Raw genomic sequence first — 22,977 nt, 5'->3', positions numbered from 1 at the left:
AACTCGTTACCGGGTCGGGCCCTTCGGTCTTGGATCGAGTTCGACCTTCAAGATGGGCGTCGCGCATTTCCGACCTCGAAACAGTGCCTAGCGGATCGATTTGGTCACGGGCTCGATAGGATTATCGAGCCGCCTCCTCGAGCGACCTTCGGGCTCGAGGTTCGTTAGTACCGACCTCAAACCTCACTCCCAAAATCTCATTCCGACTTCTTAACACTCGAACTCGATCGAACGTAGGAATGCCGAAATCTATTTCGACCGTATACAATATATATATATATATATATATGGAGAGAGAGCTAGCTCCAATGAAAAATTACACTGTTTAGACATTATTTATTATTTATATGTATATACTATGTGTTGAATTTCCTTAACTTCTTTATATATTTACTTCATTAACTTTTGACACCTCTTAACAGAAAAAAAAAATACTTTGTACTTGTTATGATTGAAAACGTAGGATTGATGTATCTCTTTCTTTTTTCCTTGAAGAGAAGCACAAAAAAGAAGAAATACAGCAAGTCTAAGTTGTTCATGACAAGTATGAAGTATTCTTTTTTTCCTTTTTTTTCACCTAGTCAACAAACAAATAAGATAGACCTAATTGGACCACATATTTCCTCCAAAATTGTGACATTAAGAGAAGCTAAAATAGACAAAAGAGTTATTGGAAAGAAGGAAGAAATTGAAGATGAAAGCATTTGAATTGTTGTCTCCCCACTATTGAGGATACAGATCAGAGTATTTTTCCAAATAACAAGACTACAGAAATCCAGATAATTAAGAGAGTATTACCTGTTTTGGTAGATGGCTAATGTGGGTCACACTAATTAGATACATGAGGTGTGAACCTAAACGGTTTCTTCGTTTTAATTATTTTTGGGATGGGATTCTGATAGCCTCCTCACAACTGTTCTGATGTAGAAATATGACCATTACACCAAAACAATTGAGGAAATTAAAATGATGGTTCTAATTTGGTTACGCTTTGTCCCTAATAATTACTAAATATGCTCCAACAAAAACCTATTGTACTAATAACACCAACTAATATGCTCTATAATTAAACTTGATAGAATTGGTCATATATGGGACCATCAACTCTTATTGCCAACTCTGTTATTCAACTAAAACCACAGATTTTCTTATCAAACAACGTCGGAATCAGCAACCCAATTGTCATAATAATTGCAAATGAGTATTTTGTGCTCTTTGCCAGGGCATTGTTATCCGCAATATTTAATATATTACTTATATATGTGGTGTGACATATCTTAATAGCAAAAGCTCACAAATCGGATAAGATTTAGATTGATCGTAGATATAGAACACATGAAATAAATAGTGTGCAATGTATATACATAAGGAATTCCATTGTTTCTTTATAGCAACTACTATGAGTAAATAAGGTTATTTTTCAGTTGATATGTGTGTTTACTATGTGTGTGTCCATATAGGGAAGCGAAGTAAATTGAGTTCAACAGATAACAATAACATATTGCAATGAAAACTATTCATAAAGGTCAAGAACTATGTTGGATATATAAACCAAAACACAGGTGTTACAAAAATTGGAAGAACAACTCAGAGATGCCAAAAGCAAGAACCGATTTACCTACCACGTCATTAAGCAACTAGGAGAAAGAAATCTATGTAAAAATAAGTTAAAATGTTAGAAAATGAAGGCAAGCCTTGATATTTGGTATTCTTTTAGTGCCGTTACTAGGACAATAAGGATCTCTACTTTGTATTACTCTTAACATTTTATCCTCTAACAGTACTAAATTAGCTAAATACAAAGAGAGATTTTTTTTTTCTCTTTTTCAGCATTACCCTTTATGTTTTGTTCAAAGATTCAAAGAATTGTAGCATAGGAAAGACAAGATTTAGATCCAAACATGTCATTATTCTACTACTTAAATATGTCGAGAAAAAGAAGAAATAGGCTCTTCTTCTTGGTTACTCTTTGCATCAACCGACCAATTATCAATTGCCAAGAGGGCAAATGATGAAAGCTTTTGCATTTTCTTATGTTGGAAAAAATATAGGAAAAGGAGGGCAAATATGAATTATAGCAATTTGCAAGAGGCAATGAAGAAGAAAAGGCTCCTAAAGGCTAAAGGGTGAGTGGTTCTGGGTCCGATATGTTGGCTAACTTTATTCAAAGTCACATCTTGCTAAAGCCAAACACTCATTCCAATCATTGTATGTAAACTTAATCATGTATAGATACAGTGTGCACTTATTAGTTTAATCTTGTAGATTAAGCGTCTAGATATACATTTAATTAAGTTGCTGGAAGAAAGCATGATTGCATGGACAGGAACTGCAAATAAACACAAGCGTGCAGCCCTTTGTCCTCAACATACAAATCACCTCTGTCCAGAGCCGGATCCAGGATTTGAAGTTTATGAGTTCCAATTGTAATCTCAAATTAATATACAATAATAACTGGGTTCACAGTTATATATTTATAGATATTTAATGGATTTTTTAATAAAAATACAAGGTCTCCGCAAAAGTTACTGAGTTCCTGAAAACTAATAACTATACTCTACCTCCGCCGCTGACTGTGTCCACTCTCTAGTCCCTCTTCTCATGATTTTTATCACTTAGATATTTATTTCTAATATTTTCTCATGTCAAATCAAATTGCTATTTCTAACTTTTCAAAACTTTCACTGATGGCATCATGGTAGTGGATCCTTCGTAGACTAAAATACAGTAACAATATATGGCAATCAAAAAAGTCAAGACTACCAATGTCCAATCAATAACAATGCTTTAAAAAAAATGAAATTGAGAGAGAATGCATTTTGCAATCACAGAGAAATTATGCCCCTTACGATTTTTGAAATGACAAGTATGCCTCTTCGAATTCGGATACTTACCATGTCCATGTTCTTTTGACCAGAATTCTGCCTTAGGTGTGGTTAGGAATTTGACGTAAAACCCTGCTTATAAGTTATTGTTGTTTAACTGTAAAATAATTATGGAGAAGATAAAATAACATAAATGTAAATGAAATAGAATTTAATCTGAGCTCACTGAATTTACAGTGTTTCCTTAAGGAATTTAATCTCCTCCTAGTACCCAAGGTTGTGGATTGTTTCCTCCCAGGATAGAACGAATTACACACTGGTGTAGCGATACTTCAAACACCAATGTTTCAACGAACACAAAATTGATAGCAAATCACACTTACTGATGCTTTGTTTGTAGTTAAAACAATGCAGAAGAAAGGAGGAGAAGTCAGAAATTCGTATGGAAAATCTGAGAGAATGGACTAGTATTTATAGCCAATGTTGAGCTCAATCTGAAGAGGTGCAACTCTTCAAATCCGAAGAAGTGCCAACTGTTTCTTCAAATCTGAAGAGGTGCAAACTGTTCTTCAACTCTTCAGATTTGAAGAGGTACAAACTGTTCTTCTGAAGAGGTGATTTAATATTAATATTCCGTTTACAAAAAAACCGGATATTTAATAACAATTCTGTTAATATTACTATTAACAAATAAATTTGGTCCAAAAAATTAATCAATCAATCGATCATTTGACCGAATCCCTGAAGAGGTGCAAATTGTTCTTCAACTCTTCAGATTTGAAGAGGTACAAACTGTTCTTCTGAAGAGGTGATTTAATATTAATATTCCGTTTACAAAAAAACGGATATTTAATAACAATTCTGTTAATATTTACTATTAATAAATAAATTTGGTTTAAAAAATTAATCAATCAATCATTTGACCGAACCCGAACCCGTAGCCGAAGCCGAGCGACGACAACGGCGCGAGGCTTGCCTTCTTCTTAACTCTTTAAGAGCTAGAAGAAGTGCAATTGTATACATACCCATCAAAATCTCTTCCTCTTCCAATATGGGACAATATCCCTTTGTCAAGGAGGAAAACTCAAATATTTTCAATTTCCCTCCATTTCCCATTCACCCTCTTTTAAGCTATATTTATGCTTAAAAAACCCAACAGTTATATCTTGCTAACCAAAAAGTGAAGACATTAAGAAGAGTATATATTATTTTATCTTACCACTTTACAAAATTATATGCAATTCAAACTATCTACATAAAGAATTTAATGCAAGAATAATGCCTCCCACGTACAAAAATTTACTAGGCAATCTAACTAACAAGAGAATGTTGTAATAGGAGAAACCCAAATAGATAGAGAAATTTAACTACTCTACTCTCATGTACGAACTTTAATGTTTTGTTGTAAGCAAACTTAAAAGACAAATTTTCACGCTGTGTGCACAAATGTATAAAGCTTTGAGGGGTGTCCCCTTTACACAAACTTATTTCAAAAGGATATATACATACGATCTTCAAAAACTAAAATTTCATGTTGTTTTAACCTTTTAATTGGAAAGTGCATCTTATGAGAAGATTTCGTAACTAGGCAATGTAAAAAAAAAATTGCGGATTTTAAGTATTAAAATGAATATTCCAATTGTAGTTATGAAAAAATTACCATCTTAGCAAACCCCTGCTGGAACCCTCATTTTAAGCCTAAAATCTCGCCATAACAACCTTTTTATTTTCAATCTCTATATCAACATGATGCATCCATTCCAAAAAACTCCTAAATATATGAAAGTTAATTAATGCTAACTATATCCATTTCATTTTTTTGAGAAGGAACTATGTCCATTTCATTAACTTATTCTTTTGTTCTCTCTTCACAAACATTATTTCTTCCTTTTAGATAATCATCAAAAGTTAGAAGGAAAAAAAACATAAAGGACTAGCTTTGCACTAGCATAAATAATACAATATATAAATTAAATATACCAACTATATATATATATATATATATATATATATATATATATATATATATATATATATATATATATATTATATTAAATATATTGAATTTAAATGACATTGATGGAATAAATATATTATATTAAAGGTATATCTTGGAGAAAAAAATAAAATTAAACATTGGAAAAAATACAAGAAGTTCCCACGATTGCTTCTTTTCAGTATCTTTAAGATATTTGGTTGAGTATTTATTTATGGAAGTAAAAAAAAAAGATTATGGAATGTGGATTGATTTAGATTGTATATGAGAGAATCATGAAAAAGGGACTTTTTCTTACCTGCTCGGAATCAAAATTCAAAGAAAATGGCAAGTTTAGACTAATGATGAGAGAGAATATTGTAATAAATTAATGTGGTTCAATAATCCCTTGGATTGTGCTTAGTGTTTACGTTTAAGAAATTAAATGCCATGTAAAGAATCTTAAAAAATGCTTTAACGGTAAACGAATGTTTTATTGCCAAATACATAGAAAACCCATTGAACTTGTCGCTCTATCTCAACTTTATTCCATTTTGGCCCTGTCTATTTCTTATGTTTCATTTTAACACAAAAACTTTTATCCGACGTAAAAATGCAGCGCGTATACATACTTGCTTGGCCAAATACATAGACAACCCATTGAACTTAGCTCCATTTTTTATTTTGGCACTCTATCTCAACTTTGTTCTATTTTGGCCATCCAACTCTATTTCTTATGTTTCATTTTAACACAAAAACTTTTATCCGACGTAAAAATATTTTTTTACTTTTTTTTTTTTTTTGTAATTTCAATTTTTTGTTTTTTTCGTTTTTCTGCACCCCCTCCCCCGGGGAATATATATATATATATATATATATATATATATATATATATATATATATTCAATTTTAAGTTTTTTCATCTTTCGATTTACAGGTTCAAAATTTTACAAGTTCCAAAATTATGAGTTCGGAGCTTTATGTGTTTGAAAGTTTACGGGTTCGAAAATTCGCGGTTTCGAAAGTTTAGCGATTCGAAAATTTATGAAATTTGTGGGTATTTCAGGATATGCATGCACACGCGTTTCACAAAATATAAAATTTATTTCAAAATATTTTATTTTTTAAATTTTTTTTACGAAACCGACCAACTTCGGTCGTTTTTTTTTTTGGCACAAAAATGCAGGAAACTCTTTTAGTGTCTCACAAAATTTATTTTTTAAGAAACCGACTAAAATCGATCGGTTTTCATATAAACAGTAAATGGGGAAGGAAATAATGAAGATGAAATATGGGGGAAGGAAGTTGGGGGATTAAAAATGGGGCCAACGGTTATTTTATTACTGTTGGAGAAGGAATTTTGCCATAAACAATCTGCCTCACGCGCCTACCATGTGATCCAATTCACACTATGTGACTAGTCAGCTTTCGTGTTAAAATAAAACATAAGAAATAGAGTTGGAGGATCAAAATGGAACAAGGTTGAGATAGAGTGCCAAAATAAAAAATGAAGTCAACTTCAATGGGCTGTATATGTATTTGGCCTTTATGTTATTACCGTTGGAGAAGGAAATTTGCCCAAAAAAATCTCCTCTCACGCGCCTACAGGGTGAGGTAACTCACACTCTGAATCTAGTCAGCTTTTGTGTTAAAGTAAAACATAAGAAATGGGGTTGGAGAGCCAAAATGGAACAAGATTGAGTTAGAGTGCCAAAATGAAAAATTGGGCCAAGTTTAATGGGCTGTCTATGTATTTGGCCTTTTTAAAATAAAGCAAACGTAATGTTATTTATATAAAAACTCTTAACAAAGGGACTAACAGTGTTAAAATCTCTTCCAGTTTTCACTTATTGTGGATATAGGCATAACAGAAATCGGATTATGATTTTTTTTAATTGGCTGCCAACTCCATTGGCAGTGACCCGGTGTGTGACGCCATGTGTCTTTTAAAGCTTCTTAGAAAGGAAATGCGATTAAGAAATTGAGGCCGAGGAGGATAACCGGTGGAGTTTCTCATATTGCTTAAACAGTCAAAAATTTAAGCTCGCCTGTAGTTTTGGCTTCTCATGAACAGTCAATAGGCTCTGGTTAGCCAGACATGGTAAGTAAAAAAATGCTAGAGCTGCATACCAGTATTGATCTTTGATATTTCAGCCTGGCCCCAATTATTGGAAACTAAACGCAGGCATTTGCACCTTAATCCGCCCAAAACAAAAGGAGTTGCCCAGTAACATCAGAAAACCCAGGGGGAACTCCAGTCGGAACCCACACTTAGGAGGCCTTTGGTGCCTTGTCCGGTAGGGCATTATCAGGCAGGACAAGCTCCGGAGGTGTATCACGAACACCACCCAACATAGAGTCATACTCTTCTTCCTTACGAATGAATTTCTTCCGCAGCACCTTCTCAAATTCAATCTCATCCAACTTCTTTGCATTTTCAGCTGCATGGGCCTGCGCTAAATTGGAATAGTTCATGGCTGACTGGGAGATAAACATTATTTCTTCTTCTGTGAGCTTCCTCAAGAACCTTGCTGGATTTCCTCCCCAGACCTGTGTTTTTTAGTGTCATAATTACACGTGTTAGCAAGTTAAACTTGCAACAAAAGAGAATTATATATTTCATAGCAGCAGAGAAAGCAAGACAAAACATGGAAAGGATTTTGCCCTAGGAATTCCCTTGTACCAGTCCAGCATCTTAACTCATATTCGCCTATTCTCTTGCATCAGTATGTACAGAATTTTACTTCTTCACCTATTAGTAAATACCCATGCAGAAACCTATACGCATGCAAACTACCCAAGATAATGGCAAAATGAGTCGCATAAAGGCAGCCACATACCTCTCCACATGGAATCCTTGTTTTCTGCCTGACAAGGGCACCAGCAGCAACCATAGAATTTTTCTCTACAACCGCCCCATCAAGTACAGTTGCACCCATGCCGATAAATGCCTCATCTTCAACAGTACATCCATGTAATACAGCACTATGACCTTTACAGTGTGATGTCAAAAGTCAAACATCAAGCTTACAAAAAAATTCATGGTAGAATGTATATTATGCCCTAAATTGCCAGATAATTCTCACCTATGGTAACATTTTTCCCAATAGTCGTGGGCAAAACCCTTCCACTCACATTTGATTTAGCTACATGAATTAGAGAATTATCCTGGACATTGGTTCCGGCTCCAATGCTAACACTGTTCACATCACCTGCATGGAATCTCATGTTGAGCAAGAACAAGCATACCAAAGACCACAGTTGTCCAGGGCGCGCACACACACACACACAAAAAAAAAAAAAAAAAGAAAGTAAAAAACACCATGTAATTATAATTGATTGAAGCCCAAACTTTTTAACAGAATTAGAGCCCAAGGCAGAGCATGTATTCTTCTCCTTAAGGTGCTCTGAAAAGACGAAGTGATAATATATGAGGAGGTAGATGTAGGTTCATAATAACCAAAAAGAAAAGTTAAAAACTGAAAAGGAACAAAATCTTATTCAATAATGTAAGACCTGTGAGCATACTCACTCATTCATTGTTGGCAACATGCATTAAACAAGACACACAATTCCAAAGCATTTTATAGAGAGACCGCAATGAGTGCGTAAAAACCAAAATGTGCCCAACGTATAGTCATCAAGCTTAGTAGATTTGTAGGGGGGAGGGTGTAAATTTTGCAGATTATTTTTCCAGAAAAACAATAACAACATATGGATCTACGAGAATTAGCCTTGAAAAGAGTATGATCAATGGAAATGCTCAATCCAAGAATCTAAAAAAGATAAATCAACAATCAAGTATCCAAGACAAGAAAAAGAAAATTTTGAATATAAAATAGTTATCTATTGATATGAAAATCAGCATCCCAATTTTAAAATTGAGACTGTACTGGAGCTTTTCAGAACTTAATTACTTCTTGGTACATAAATGATGATTTCTTGAGACGAATTTTTTGTCTCAATATGATACGATACTTATTTCTTGAAATTGATTTTTGTCTTAGAAGGTAATCGGATAGCGTTAAAGATTTTTTTCAGGAAATAAGCAATCTCTCTTTGCTAAGCTAATTAACCTTCAACAAACAACATTTTCTAAATAAAGATTTGGTATAGGACATTCTGCTGGTTCAACCATCTAGAGGACTCCATGATGTAGTTGTCTTCTAAAAGTTTACGCGTTCACATAATTCAAGAAAAGGCAAAGCCTTCACGAGACAAGAAAAAATGACTTGCTCACCCCTCCTCAAATACCTCCAGGAAAATTTTACAATGTAGAAAAAAGGATGCTTCAAAAACGATCAGTATAAGGGCAGCATATTTGCACCACTAAGTCTACAAGAGATATTTTAAGCACTGAAACTAACATGGTATGTAGAAGCAGAACATACCTCGCAGAACACATCCATACCAAATAGAAGCACTACGACCAATGTGAACATCACCAACTATAGAGGCACTTGGGGCCACAAATGCATCCTTTTCAACAACTGGTACTTTGTCAAACAGGTTCATTAAAGTTCTATGCCTTGACACTGGAAAACAAAAGGAGGTAGAGATTGACTAAAGGGGAAAAACATATCATAACAGAACAGAGGAAAGAAAGTTGGAAGAGGAAATAATTCTAGAAGTATAGCCAAAATATACAAAATAGAATGCAAAAATCAGATGGTGAGATTGGCTGATTGTGAGCAAATATGAGCATAAATAAGATCATCACAGTCAACAATGGCAATGTTTGTCTGAGATTCTAAGCGATCAGCTTCTTCCATATTTGACGAAGATATTTTTAGACACTTAATAGTTTATCACAATTGGCTTGAGGTAGTTATGCTAATCACAACATTGTAAGTGGAATTCTGTAGAACTAGGTTAGGTCCAAAGTTTAAATCTAGCTCTTCAGATAATTGTTAGACATATAGTAAGATATATGATAAGTACTTGTACTTCTCAGAACTGCCGAGTTAAAGGCTTCAATTAGTTCTCATATTTCATTCACAATCCTTATACTTTCCTACCTTCTTAACGTCAAGCCTATAATTGTGTGACTATTATGATTGTTTCACTGGCATAAAATTTTCTGGGACTATTCTTACTAATTGTGTGCATTAGCTGGTTATTTTGGTAACTTTATAGAATTAATAATTTGTCCTCCAGGCCTAGAGAACTATTTTCTTGTAATAAGGATGACACAAACAGCATTGAGTATATGTCCCAATTCTCATTTTCTCTTTAAAAAATATAGCCTTTCAGTCGTGGTTTTATTCTCTATTTCTCCACCTTGTATGAGAGCAAAGGCCAAATATAATCTCAGAACTAAACGCCCTTGTGTTAGTGCAATTATGGACATTGAGCACTTTTAGAACTGTCAGTTTGGCACCAATATTAACTAGTTTGGGCACTTTTTGGATTTAATAGCTTGGTGGGTGAATGGTTGCATTTTCTTTAGGATTATGCGTCAGTTTTAAAAGGCTTACAGGTTTATTATGCGTCAGTTTTAAAAGACTTACAGGCTTATTATGCGTCAGTTTTAAAAGGCTTACAGGCTTATTGTTTCATGTTACTGATTAAAGAGTTATACCTGAGGCTACTTTGATAGGATTTTTGTCTTAGACTGCTAGTGGTTAATGATGTGTTCTCACTACTCTTTCGTTTTTCATGGTGGCGGGTCTATTAACTGGTTATTGCTATTGCTTTTCATCTATTTTCTGATTTTTATGATGATGTTATTATTCCCTTGGTTTCTGTTGATGATACTGATATATTGTCTCTTTTCTCTTTTCGTCTTCTTGAGCCGTGGGTCTTTCGGAAATAGCCTTTCTACTCCCTCGGGGTAGGTGTAAGGTATGCGTACACACTACCCTCCCCAGACTCCACTAGTGAAATTTTACTGGGTCGTTGTTGTTGTTGTTGTACTTGTAATGAGTAGCCTTCAGAATAGCTACTCTATATGATCATTCTCGATAAGCTTGGATCAGCAAATACTTGTAATGAACCTTTTTTCTTGAACAAAAATTGTAGCTTCGCATACAGCCCAACTAATTCATCAGACAGCCTACTACAGCCCACAAGCACAAGTGTCAGGCAATCCTGTCTACCAAGGCTGCACAATAGGCTCATACTGACTACTGAGTGTTATAGAGGGAATTCCAACCTAAGCTCCAGGTTGTTATCCTTTATTCCTATGCCTCAACCACTAAACCATCTTCTTGGGAATGATAACCAGTAAAATAATTCGGAAACTACAGTTTCAAAGTTAGAGAGCATTGAATGTCTATTCGGAATGGAGGAAAATATTAACACCAATCAAATGCATATCGCTTATACTTTAGCGTTCTACGAAGCAGTTGTACATGATGTATCAACATAACAACATAATTTGTTGTTCCAAATTCATTAAAAAGTTATAGACAGAGTCGACAGTTATCAGGAGGAAATTATCACCTTAAATAAGAGCTAATCAAATACTAACAGCTTTATGCAGCTGAAAAGAACAATACCAAAGTTCAGTATTTTTCATCAAACATAGCAATGTCACCACTGCAATACCCGAGGCGGAGGTAATAAAATCAATGTTCAGACAACATACCACAGCAAATGCAGCTAATAGGAACTGGCACAACCAAACAATTTTATAAAATTGAAAGCGTGCGTTCTCCGACTTGAACAGATGTGTGAAATAATCAAATACCTAAGCCCTAGTTTATTAGGTATAGCATTCTATTGAATAAATGGAGGAGAAAATGGAGATGAAGGTGATACTTACGGTGTTCATGGAAGTAATAGTTGCCTTGGAGGCGGCAGCCCAATCGATCAAGGGCTTGGCCTGTCTCTCGGATCCAGAAACCGACGGTGTAGATTGCTTTCCCCGCCGAACCCATCCCCTATTTGCTTCCGATTCCAGAACCGGCTTTCTCCAATTTACTGGTTACAACAGGCCTGAAAATTGAAATATATATTTATTTATGTAGAAGAAATGAGATGTTGAGTTTAGCTGACTTGAGAAATGAGGAGTATTGTGGACACAAAGGGTGAGAATTGAAGTGAGCTGAACCTAAGCCCCGAGTAGTATTGAGTTGACTCGTCCCTCTTTCTTTTTTCTTTTTCTTTCATTTATTACCTTTTAGGGCACGTGTATATATTGCAAGTAAACTAAGACTTGTATATAAGAAAAAATTAATTATGCAAAATAGAAAATAACGTTAAAATAACAGCTATTTAAGTGACAACAATAAACGTGAGTATATAGACGTAGTAATTGAATATTTTTAGAGCTTGCAAAGATAAAAAGATCAGTTAAGTTAGTTATAAATTATTTTAATTATAGATATTTTATTTTATGAGATAATAATATGTTAGTATATTATTGAATCTAACCCAATTTCTCTTTCATGAACGATGTTGCTATTATTGCTAATAATGTCATGCCTCTTTATATGATATTTACAAATAATGCATAACATATAAATATTATTTCGATTTCGTCGGAGGCATCTGCAAAGAATAATCTCGTTATACCATAATCGACTCTTTATAATATAGTCTTAAAAATTTGTTCTTGTTTAGGATTTAGCTTTGATTGTGCTTTCTCAGATACTTGTATAACATTTTCTACTGAGTGAAAAATTGAAAAATATTTTATTTTTACTATAAAATTTTACAATCAACTTTTTATTTAGTTGGTCAACATATTCATTTCTTCTAACTAAAATATCTTTTTAATTCTATTGTGCAATTTGCACAAATTGCGTTTTTAATCTAATGATAGAAATATTTCTCTTATTAATTGCACTACTATTACCATTGGGATTGATAACCAAGTGTTCAGGAAGAACCAAATCATCTTTTATTGGATGTTCTTCTTCGTTTCTGACACGAAGCAAGAAGACACTGAATACTGAATTTGTTATTACTTTATATTTCTTGTCAGTTGAATCTTTTTCGTTTGATGCCAGAAGTATAACTTTGGCAAGCTAACTTTTACAGTCTCTTGTCGATTTTGGAACTATTGGTAGTGCTTGACAGAAATTACCTCCCAAACCATTAATATTTTTACCAAACGATACATTAGTATCCAATATATCTTTAGAACTCCGGGCAATTATTTCGATCGTTTGACACTTATAAGTGCTTCATCTCATATTATCAATTTTGCTTTCCTTATAAATTTAACACCATTGCTCTACTTTTATATATTTGTGATGGTTATTTAGGTTGTTTGAAGAGGCATATCAAATCTATAGTGGGTGGCCTCACAATAAAATCGTTGTTGGTACACCACTTGTTATTATTGCTAACACTGGCATGCCTCTTGATATGATATTTGTAAGTAATGCATAACATAGAAATATTATTTTGATTTCGTCGGAGGCATCTACAAAGAATAATCCCGTTATACCATAGTCGACTCTTTATAATATAGTCTTGAACTTTTGCTCTTGTTTAGGATTTAGCTTTGATTGTGCTTCCTCAGAAAAATGAGGATTCTTTATCATTTAATCAATTAGATGCATATTAATTTACAATAATAATGACTTACCAAGTAAAATATTTAATCAAAGAAACTATGAAAAAAGTTTTTTAAGCTAATTAGCGTATTTAAATGTAATTAATAAGTTAAAGTTGTAAAAGGAAAAAAAAACTCAAAAGAGTAAATGTACAGAAAAATATATAAATGAAGAATATATAATTTGAATGAGCTATATATTGTCAAACTACGTATAGACATATAATGCAAGATTAATAGCAAAAATTCGAGAAGAAAATATTCAAAGAAAATATAAATCAATAGTTAATTTCAAACATAGTTTGAATAGTAGAAACAGATTTTAGCTAAGTGCATAAAATGTAGTTCAATTTCATTAGGCCCTACACTAAAATTAATGCACCGCAATTAATCGCAAGTAGTAAGATCATAATAAAGAGAAAAAGAATGATTCAAAATTTCTTCAGAATTATCGAACTCAACCTTCATGCTTAATGCAGATATTACAAAAATGTACTTAAAAGACAAAGCTCCACTGTAGACTAACTTGCCATATCTATTGGTTTTGAGCCTACAAATATGATATAAAAATAAATTATAGTTTATAGTCCTAATGCAATAGTGAAGGAACAAAGTTTATCCAATAAATTATTAATTTTTAATTGATTTCAAACTCCTTTATTAGGCAAAAGTATACAATATTTCATATTATAATTTTATTTAGTATAAATTTATGAATGTGTAATTTATCAAGAATAGAGTGGGAGAGAATTCTTAAGTTGATAAAGAAGAAAAACTCTAGTTATCTCCATGAATAGTAATGCTTGAACAATTTCGATTCTTGGCCAAAATTTAATTTTCTTCCCACGGGATTTATTTTTATAAGTTGTAAAATTTAAGCTTGAATTTGTTGAAAAGAAAGTTAAGCTTAAATATTAAATTTATACAAACAAAAAACTCAAAAGTTTAATGAAGAAAGACAAAAATCTCAAATTTGAAGGATTTTTTTTAAAAACAAATCCTAAAAACAAGGAAGGGCTAGACAACATATTGGATACTTACGAAGATTTATATTAACAAATACTAAAAACAAGGGCTTCGAAACCATATTGGATGCCTCTAATATGTTGTTATGTCTCTTAACTAACCAAAAAGAAAATAATTATGAAAAAAATATGTAAGAAATTATAGTCATGTTACATAATATAATTAAGGCCAAATACATCGGCAACCCCTTTAACTTATTTTCACTTTCCACTTTAACACTTATTCTTAAGGTCGTTCCATTTTAACACTCCAACCAGCCCTTTTGTGTGTTACCCAGACACACAAAGCTGACATGGCAAGGTGAATGTTTCTCACTTTTTTCAGGCGCGTGAAAATAGTCCAAAAAATAAATTTCTCTTTTAATTTTTCAGAAAATACTATGTACACAAAGGAGTAATTCTAAGTTATGCCAAGCTTCCGTTTTAAGATCGAAGCTTCTGCTTTAATACATAGGATTTAATATTGATTATCTCGTTTTTAATATCCAAGCTTCCGCTTAAAAACTTACTCAAAAACAGTTATGACTAAGAGTAGCTTTCTGGCCGAAAACGTTTAGCATTCATATATGAACAAGAATTGCTCGAATCGATATTATTTGTTTTTTGCCAAAAATTATACGGGGGGATTGTATTTGATGAGAAGAAGCATGTACAACATATGAAGCTTGCTGAATTAGAGTGAAATTGAAATTGATATTTTATCGAACAACTTGTATACCCAACTTGCCAAATTCTCCATTTTCAAAATCGCCGAAGCTGAATGGATCAAAGTTGAAGAAGACGGGGTAGAAACACTCCCTTGAGGTGCAGAAATTGTTCGGCATTGGTTTTGCTGTATTTGATTGGCTTGAACACCATCTCCGGCCAAATAGAGCTCGTCGGAGCTTGGAGCTTCATCGAAGTTGCCATTTTTGAAGTTGTAATGATCCAAATTTTAGTGGGGATATAGATTACAACCTAGGGAAGAATTTTCCACGTTTGGATTGGATGGAATATGTTCAGAACTGGTGTGAAGTTGGAATGCCCAGGTGATTTTTTGCTACAGTTTTTCGCTGTGTCCAACAAGGCTTGTGAAAGAATTTGTTTAATCATTAAAAGAAAAGATGAAAGAATGGTGAAGAAGAGGCCAAGGTTTGTACTGAATGGTTGTATTGATAGAAGAAGTTGGGGTGGGTGGGTTGGGAGGGGGGCAGGAAGAAGATAACGGAGGGTTCTTATTTTTATTATTATTTTTTTAATCTTTTTCCCTTTTCCTAAAAGTTTTTTTAATGTGTCATCCACGTGTCTCCGTTTTATTGGTCATTCTGGCGTGTAAATTACATGCATCTATCATGTTTGGCTGTCTAACATTTTAGTATCCGGATGACACACTAAAGGGTTGGTTGGAGTGTTTAAATAAAATGACCTTAAGAGTAAGTGTTAAAGTGAAAAGTGAAAACAAGTTAAAGGGGCTGCCAATGTATTTGGCCTATAATTAATGAAGTAAAATTTTAATAAACTCTAAGTCTGAAATATTAGGTTCCATACATAAACGCATACTCTTAAACTTGAGGAAAAAGTGCTGAGATTTTTACCATAAAAAATAAAAAATTCCTAAACCTAAACCAAGGTGGAAGTACTCGAAAAGTTTACCTAACATATTTATAACTAATTAATAAATTTTGTACCTACCATAACTATAAAGAATTAGTAATATTTTTTGTACAAGCTTTTAAGCTTTCGTACAAGCTTTTGTACTTAATTTTGTACCTAACATAATTAAGGAATTGATCGGTTAATTTTTTTTTTATAAAAAGATTCCTAAACCTAAAAATGGTCAAAGCACTCAAAGTTTTTATAACTTATATCAAATAAAAAATTTCCTAAACCTAAAAGGAATTGAAAGTACTCAAAACTTTTACCTAAATTGCCTATTGTTTTAAAGAATTGATTGTTGAATGTATGAAAGGACTCCCAAAATGTAAATGTAGTAAACGACTTTTTTGAAACACGTCACAAAATATTGTGATTTTTCATTGTTATTATTTTTCTTTTACTAATTTGTTATATTACACAGTTCAAATGAGAAAATATTTAATACATAAAATTTAATTGATTTCGAATTCCTAAATATTAGGAAACTATTAAATGACTATTCATATTTCTAATATTAGAGAAAATGACTATTTTATCAAGTGTGAAATCTATTTCTAAAAGATAAAAAAGGCGAACGACATTTCGCTAATGGTGTTCATGCTTTTAATATAGTATAGATTACGAACTACTTGCATAATTGCTTCCAATACCAACACTAAAATTAGAATTTAAAGGTAACTAAAGTTTCACATGTTCTTTTAGGGTCTTAGGGTCTGTTTGGAAAGCCACCCGGTAATTGGAATTAGTGTAATTACTAGGGTAATAATTATACTGCCTAGTAATTGCATAGCCTAGTAATTACGACGACTTGTTTGTTTGTCATAAGTAATTACAGTGTATTTACAAGTGTAATTACACATTTAGATTAAATTTAAATAAAATAATTATCAAAACCCAAAAGTTAATATATTAAATATATGCTATAAATAATTTTTTATAAGTATAAATGATATTAGATTTGATATTTAAGATGCATATATTTTTTGAATATACACTAATTAGTAATCATATATTTATAACTTATATTGCAAAAATAATTGATATATATTTTCCAAATTAATAATATTTAATTTAATTAATTATAAAAATTAAAAACATATATTTTGTAAGAACATCATGGAATTCATGTTTGATAAAATAAATTAATATTTATAAATAAAATGTCATAACATTATGCAAATGTTTGACAAACTAATCTATCAATTCTAACTAAAAAAATAAACAACATGCAATGTGAAATAACAATCCAATACTACTAAAAACAAGTAAATTGGAACCATAAATATAACACAATTTAAAAATCCCCCCCAAAATCCAAAAAAAAAAAAGGTTTAACATATATCAAATTCTAACATAATAAAAATAAGTTCCAGTACAACTTTAAATTAGGAACCATAATAAGTTTATAAGCTCATTCAACAACGAAATTCTACTTTAATGACATCACTCATTATATGCCAAGTTTGTTAATGACTCATTATTTTTAATATTAGGAGGTGTAGTTTCAAAAACTAGAATAATAACGTAGTTACACTAAATAAAAAAAATTAAAATAAATAAGAAATAAAATATATGAGCAATTACATGGAATCACAAGAAGTAAAGATAGAAAAATAAAAGATAAATAATGTACAAAGAAAATATATTTTAAAATTTAAAAGTAAAAATAAAAAAATAAAAAAAAGAAATTAAAATAATGGAAATAAAAATTTATAAAGAAAATAAATTAAAATTAAAAAAAGGAAAAAAATTTAAAAGTAACCTTGTAATTACAGAGTGTAATTACCACCAATTCTCACCCCCCTCCCCTCGAGAATTAGAGAGTGTAATTACACCTCTTCAATTACACTCAATTCCATGCTTACCAAGTATTTACTTGGCCAGACAAACATGCCAAACTATGCGATTACACTCAATTATACCCAAATCCAATTCCTATGTGGCTTTCCAAACATACTCTTGCATTTCTCTTCCTAACGAGTTTTTATGAAAAATAATTTTATTTCCAATGCTAAAATATTTAATGAATATAAAGAGTTATTGAAAATTTTCATATCATTGCCCATGTTGTTTTTTCGTTTGCCTATAACATAGTATTAGTATTGAATACCTTTGTTTTCCAATTATAATATTCTTACATATTTTTCAAAATGAAATTATATTTTCACATTTTTTGTTCATTCACTATTGTTTCGAAATGATAATACAGAGTTTAGAAAAGATAATAATGATTCTAGAGGACTAATTTTATAGTAGTCTTTTATCATTGATATATGTGTTTGTACACTTTTCAATTGCCACTAATCATTTGTTTAATGATGATTCTAGAGTACTCATTTGTTTAGAAAAATTTCTAGTGTTTCTAAGAAGCTAAGATATCACTTTGTATGGCTTAAGAATTGATATATATACATAAAATTGAGAAGAAATTTTCTTTCCTTTTTATTTTATGTTTCTGAGGCAAGAACTAAAATTTCATATTTCAAGATAAATACAAATTGAATTGTAAATCATTAAACAATATACTCTTATATTTTCAGTGATTAAAATTGAATTGACATTAGAATCGGGCCTGCGAATATCATGGAGTTGGAAAAGTTTGGACTAGAGATTCTAACGAACGAATAAGGGGGAGAAAAACAAAACGAAATCAAAACAAGATAGCTAACATGTCCAAAATATATTGGTAATAAACTTTTTCATATTTTGGGCAAGCATTCTTTCTACAGGATAGCAGTGCATATTTTCCAGTTTTCCCCGATGCTTCTTTTCTACAGCTTTTCTGAATTCATGCAAATTAAAGAAGTTCTACATATATTTAAAATATCCAATAAAACCATGTTAAACTAAAGTAAGCATATGAAATTGGGAGAGCCAGCTTCAACAAGTCAACAGCTTCTTTACTTAAATTTCCGGTAATGACTGCAGCATGTTCTTAACAACAAGGTCACTTCCTCAAACTTTCCACAATGTAAGAAGCATACAGGTCCCTGTGATCACAGCCAGAAAGATAAAATATTTTAGTGAGGCTTTCTGGTAACACAAAGAATAAGCAATCCATAACATGAGAGAACTCAAAAGCACTGACATGGAATACTTAATGGCATCAACAGCTGCTTCAGCAGGAAGAAAGTCTTCCACTGCAACTGACTTGTTCTCATTCTTTTTATCTGTTGACACAGAGTCAAGGATGTATAGAAAGAAACAGTAGAACCTAGCAAATGTTTGTCAACCCTTATGATATGCAGACATTGTAATACTCAAATACATTCTTGAGGTTTACAAAATGGACACCCATTAGGGAAGCATATGAAACCAGAAACTCCATCCATGACCTATGGAGAATTTCCTTCTTTGTTTAACTAATTAAACAACTAAATGCAATATCAGAGGATACAGTCTTCAAAAAAGCGCCGAATTTCAGCAAGCCGATGAGGAGGAAGCTCCTTGATGTCTGAGTAGTGGCGAAACTCGGGATCATCAGCACATACTGCTATTATCTTGTCATCTTTCTCACCCTGTAACAGAGTTCTAACATCAATTAGTTATTACATATTATGCTAAATGACTAGCATTACTTTTCAAATGTTGTAATGCACTCAAATAAAAAGGAAAATATAACAGTGGTGCCACTATGTCACACACCACAGTTATTTGGGGTCTGAATCTATTAAATTTTCTAACTCCTGTTTAACTGTTCCGTCTCGTAGTTTTTCTATCAAATGTGCAGAAGAGAAGTTATCACCCTCATTAAAGTTGACAATGGGCAAACATATCAATGATGTATACGGCTCAATTATTATTGAGCTCTTGACGGCTATGTTAAAATGCTGCCGCACCCGTGTCCGATCCTCCAAAACTGCACTACTTTTGGAGGATCTGACACCCATCCGGCGACATTTTCGGAGAGTCCGAGCAACATAGCTCGGCAGCAGCTCGACTAACAGCATCCCTTATTTTCCACTTCAATAAATTTTTAGTTTGAAGGAAAATCAGAAAAACATATAATGTGGGCTCTCGAGGTTAAAAATAGGTACACAATAAAACTTAAAAGGAAATAAATTAAAACATACTTCTATTAGAAAAATAAAAAGCAAATGCTTTTTTTCAAGCATTTTTCACCATCTTCTAAGTACATGTGGCAAAAAGTTCACATTTATTCAAAAACCTTACCTGATCAATCATAGGCATCAATCCAATTGCACGAGCACGAAGAAAGGTACTAGGTAGCACAGGTTCCTAAACAGCATACAGAATGGATGTAAGAGTACCCAGGAGTAATGAGATAAGTAATGCAAGATTGGGCCTTGAGGAAGATGTGTGTGTACGTGCATGTATGAGTGTAAATGGAGGCAAACCTGCATCAGTACCAAGACATCCATCGGATCACTGTCTTCACAAAGGGTTCTTGGGATGAAACCATAGTTGTGTGGATAAACAACTGATGAGTACAGTATTCGGTCAACCTTTTAGACACAAATTCAGCTATTGAGTCAAATGATTATCATCACAGTGAAGATTCTTAAATGGATAATGCAATTAAAAACCGACTAGATGGAAAAAGTATCCTAGTTTCCATTGCAAAGTGCATAAGAAATCCATAATGTGAACAACTAAAAACCGACTAGACGGAACAAGTATCCTAGTTTCCATTGCAAAGTTCTTAAGAAACAGATTGTGAAAAACTTTGCAGCATAGTTTATGTAAAAAACACTAGGAGTAAATTGATTTAACACATCATACAAAAAGCAGAGAAAATGACCAAAGAAGATACCACACCCTTCTATCCAAATAAAAAATCAAGATATTCATTTTAGAATGAGAATAGATTCTGCATTTATTAAGTCCTAAAGATATCATTTCCGAATCACATCTTATCTGAGCAGACATAGCAAACAACAAAATCTTATGGAAACAAATGCATTGGTGCATTAAGTTTTAGTATAACAAGTATTATTATCTATAATACTTCATGGCAATCAAACAATGATTACAGTTTATTTCTGCAATACAAAGTCATTGATGGTATCATGCATGGATGTACATCTGATACTTGACCATTCTGCCCACTGAACCTGTAATGAAGGTAGAGCATTGCAAATTCTCCAATAACAAAAGAAGGAAATAGGAAATGACTTAGAAATGATCTTAATACAAGTTTCACATCGCAAAAGACATTTTTCTAGCCCATGGAAGGACTTGATAAAAAGGAAAATAGAAATCAGCTTGAAATACAAATAGAGACAGATTTTTTCCTGCCTGAATAGAACTAAAGATCACTGGTCAAGATAGCACCTTTATAAGGCCACTTGCTTTGTCAAGCTCATACTTCACTTTGCTGCCTTTGGGTATTTCAACCACCTGCCACATAAGTCTAAGCTTTTAGTTTGAATGAAACTTAACACCATCTGTTTAGTACTTGGGAATATCCCGCAGACAGATAATAACAGCTACGAGGAAGATATAATATTGACATGCAAATATCATTTGAATTCTTTTCCAGTGCCAACCTTTGTTATATTTTTCCAGTTGAGAATGGCCGCTAATTCAAAGATAAATCAGTATGCAAATATCAAAACACTTTGCTACATTCAATAAATGTTAGCACTTAATCAAGGATCTTTTGGAAAGAATGAAAAGTCATATGCACTACATAAGCATAACTAAACAAGTACAGCCAGTATAAGAAGATTCTGGTTGCTGGAGTAACTTAAGTACTTTATCAAGAATATTCAAAAAAGAATTACTATAATCTGTCCTAAACACTTACACAGTTGAAGATTGCGGGTGCACCTGGCCCTGCATTTACAGAACATCAAGCATAAGTACAAAAAGACACCAAACCCCACACTGTGCCATGTATAACAAGACCATGAAATAATATCCAGACATTGAAATTGATACACATGATATACCGATGCTGATTAAAAAGAAATACACATTAATAGCTTTCTACTTCTTTTCTTTTTCATTTTTCTTGTTATATGTAAGAAAAAAATAGCTATCCTTACCAATCTCTAAGTCATGCCATGGATGAGCAGCAACAGATCTATGAGACATAGAGGAGAGAATTCTTTCATTGAGTGCAACACGAGAGGTTCCTGAATATCTTCCAATCCCTTGTCCATTATTTTCAGCCATAGTAAGCTTAACAAGAGAAAAAGGAAAGGCAACATTAAGCATGAACAAATTCAATGTAACAATGCAAAAAATAATAATGATCAGACCATCAGGATATAAATTTCCAGACCATGGTTACTAGCAATACCTTTCACATGAACAAATTAACTGCTTCACTAGCAGATAAGCATGTCTTTTTTTCCTGTCAGATTACCTTATGATAACAACAAAATCACAACCCAAATCACAACCGACTTGAATTTATGGAATCAATCAGTAATGTAGTCAATTTGACACTTTTCTTGCATGTACAGGTATACACCCCCACCCACCCACTCCCACCCCACCGCCAAAAAAAAAGCAATTAATAGATGGAGTATAGATTCAAAAAGGTGTAAGATCAGCCATCCCGGAAACAAAAGGGAGTATAGATTCAAAAAGGTGTAAGATCAGCCATCCCGGAAACAAAAGGGCTTAAGAAAGTGAAATTTCCCAAAAGCTATATGCAATTGTTGATTAAAGCAATCAAATGGGACAAGCCGAAGCAAAATCTACTTGCAAAAATCGACCCAAAAACAAAAATCTTAAAAAAAAAACTCAAAAACATATCTGAATCAACTGAAATCTAATCGTAACCATGAAGCAAGCCTGTTGAAAACAAACTTAAGAGCATCCAAAAACAACCTATTTATACTTATGAATTAAAACAATCAAATGGAAAAGGGAAAAGAACTAAACGATGAATAACTTACAGAAAGAAAATGGGTGAATAAGAAGCACAAGCTTTTCGTTTGATGTTATGAGGTGGTGATAGAACTACTCTGCTCAGCTGCTCTTATTTTCTTCTTTTGTTAGTGGCTTTATATAGAACTTTTGTGTGTCATTTTCGCT

General features: G+C 32.6%; 2 protein-coding genes across 3 annotated transcripts; both read right to left on the bottom strand.

Moving 5' to 3' along the window:
- Positions 1-6,792: 6,792 nt before the first annotated feature.
- Positions 6,793-11,888, bottom strand: LOC107823359 (gamma carbonic anhydrase 1, mitochondrial). Its single transcript, XM_016649993.2, has 5 exons — positions 11,567-11,888; positions 9,192-9,335; positions 7,887-8,012; positions 7,641-7,792; positions 6,793-7,350 (listed from the first exon to the last, which is right to left on the bottom strand). Exons 1-5 carry the CDS (start codon positions 11,679-11,681, stop codon positions 7,072-7,074), a joined length of 816 nt encoding a protein of 271 aa, XP_016505479.1. The 5' UTR covers positions 11,682-11,888; the 3' UTR covers positions 6,793-7,071.
- Positions 11,889-18,631: 6,743 nt separating this feature from the next.
- LOC107823743 (soluble inorganic pyrophosphatase) lies at positions 18,632-22,977 on the bottom strand. Of its 2 annotated transcripts, XM_016650454.2 has the most exons (10): positions 22,839-22,922; positions 22,235-22,300; positions 21,978-22,113; positions 21,737-21,765; positions 21,262-21,327; positions 20,325-20,432; positions 20,140-20,205; positions 19,364-19,484; positions 19,055-19,136; positions 18,632-18,956 (listed from the first exon to the last, which is right to left on the bottom strand). In XM_016650454.2, the coding sequence occupies exons 3-10, from the start codon at positions 22,105-22,107 to the stop codon at positions 18,914-18,916; spliced, it is 645 nt and encodes a 214-aa protein (XP_016505940.1). In that variant the 5' UTR covers positions 22,108-22,113; positions 22,235-22,300; positions 22,839-22,922; the 3' UTR covers positions 18,632-18,913. The 2 variants fall into 2 exon arrangements, with proteins under 2 accessions (XP_016505940.1, XP_016505932.1); XM_016650446.2 differs by lacking the exon at positions 22,235-22,300 and having other exon boundaries at positions 22,839-22,977.

The sequence above is a fragment of the Nicotiana tabacum genome, chromosome 17, assembly GCF_000715075.1.
Source record: "Nicotiana tabacum cultivar K326 chromosome 17, ASM71507v2, whole genome shotgun sequence".
NCBI lineage: Eukaryota > Viridiplantae > Streptophyta > Magnoliopsida > Solanales > Solanaceae > Nicotiana > Nicotiana tabacum.
This window is presented reverse-complemented; position numbering and strand designations above follow the sequence as displayed.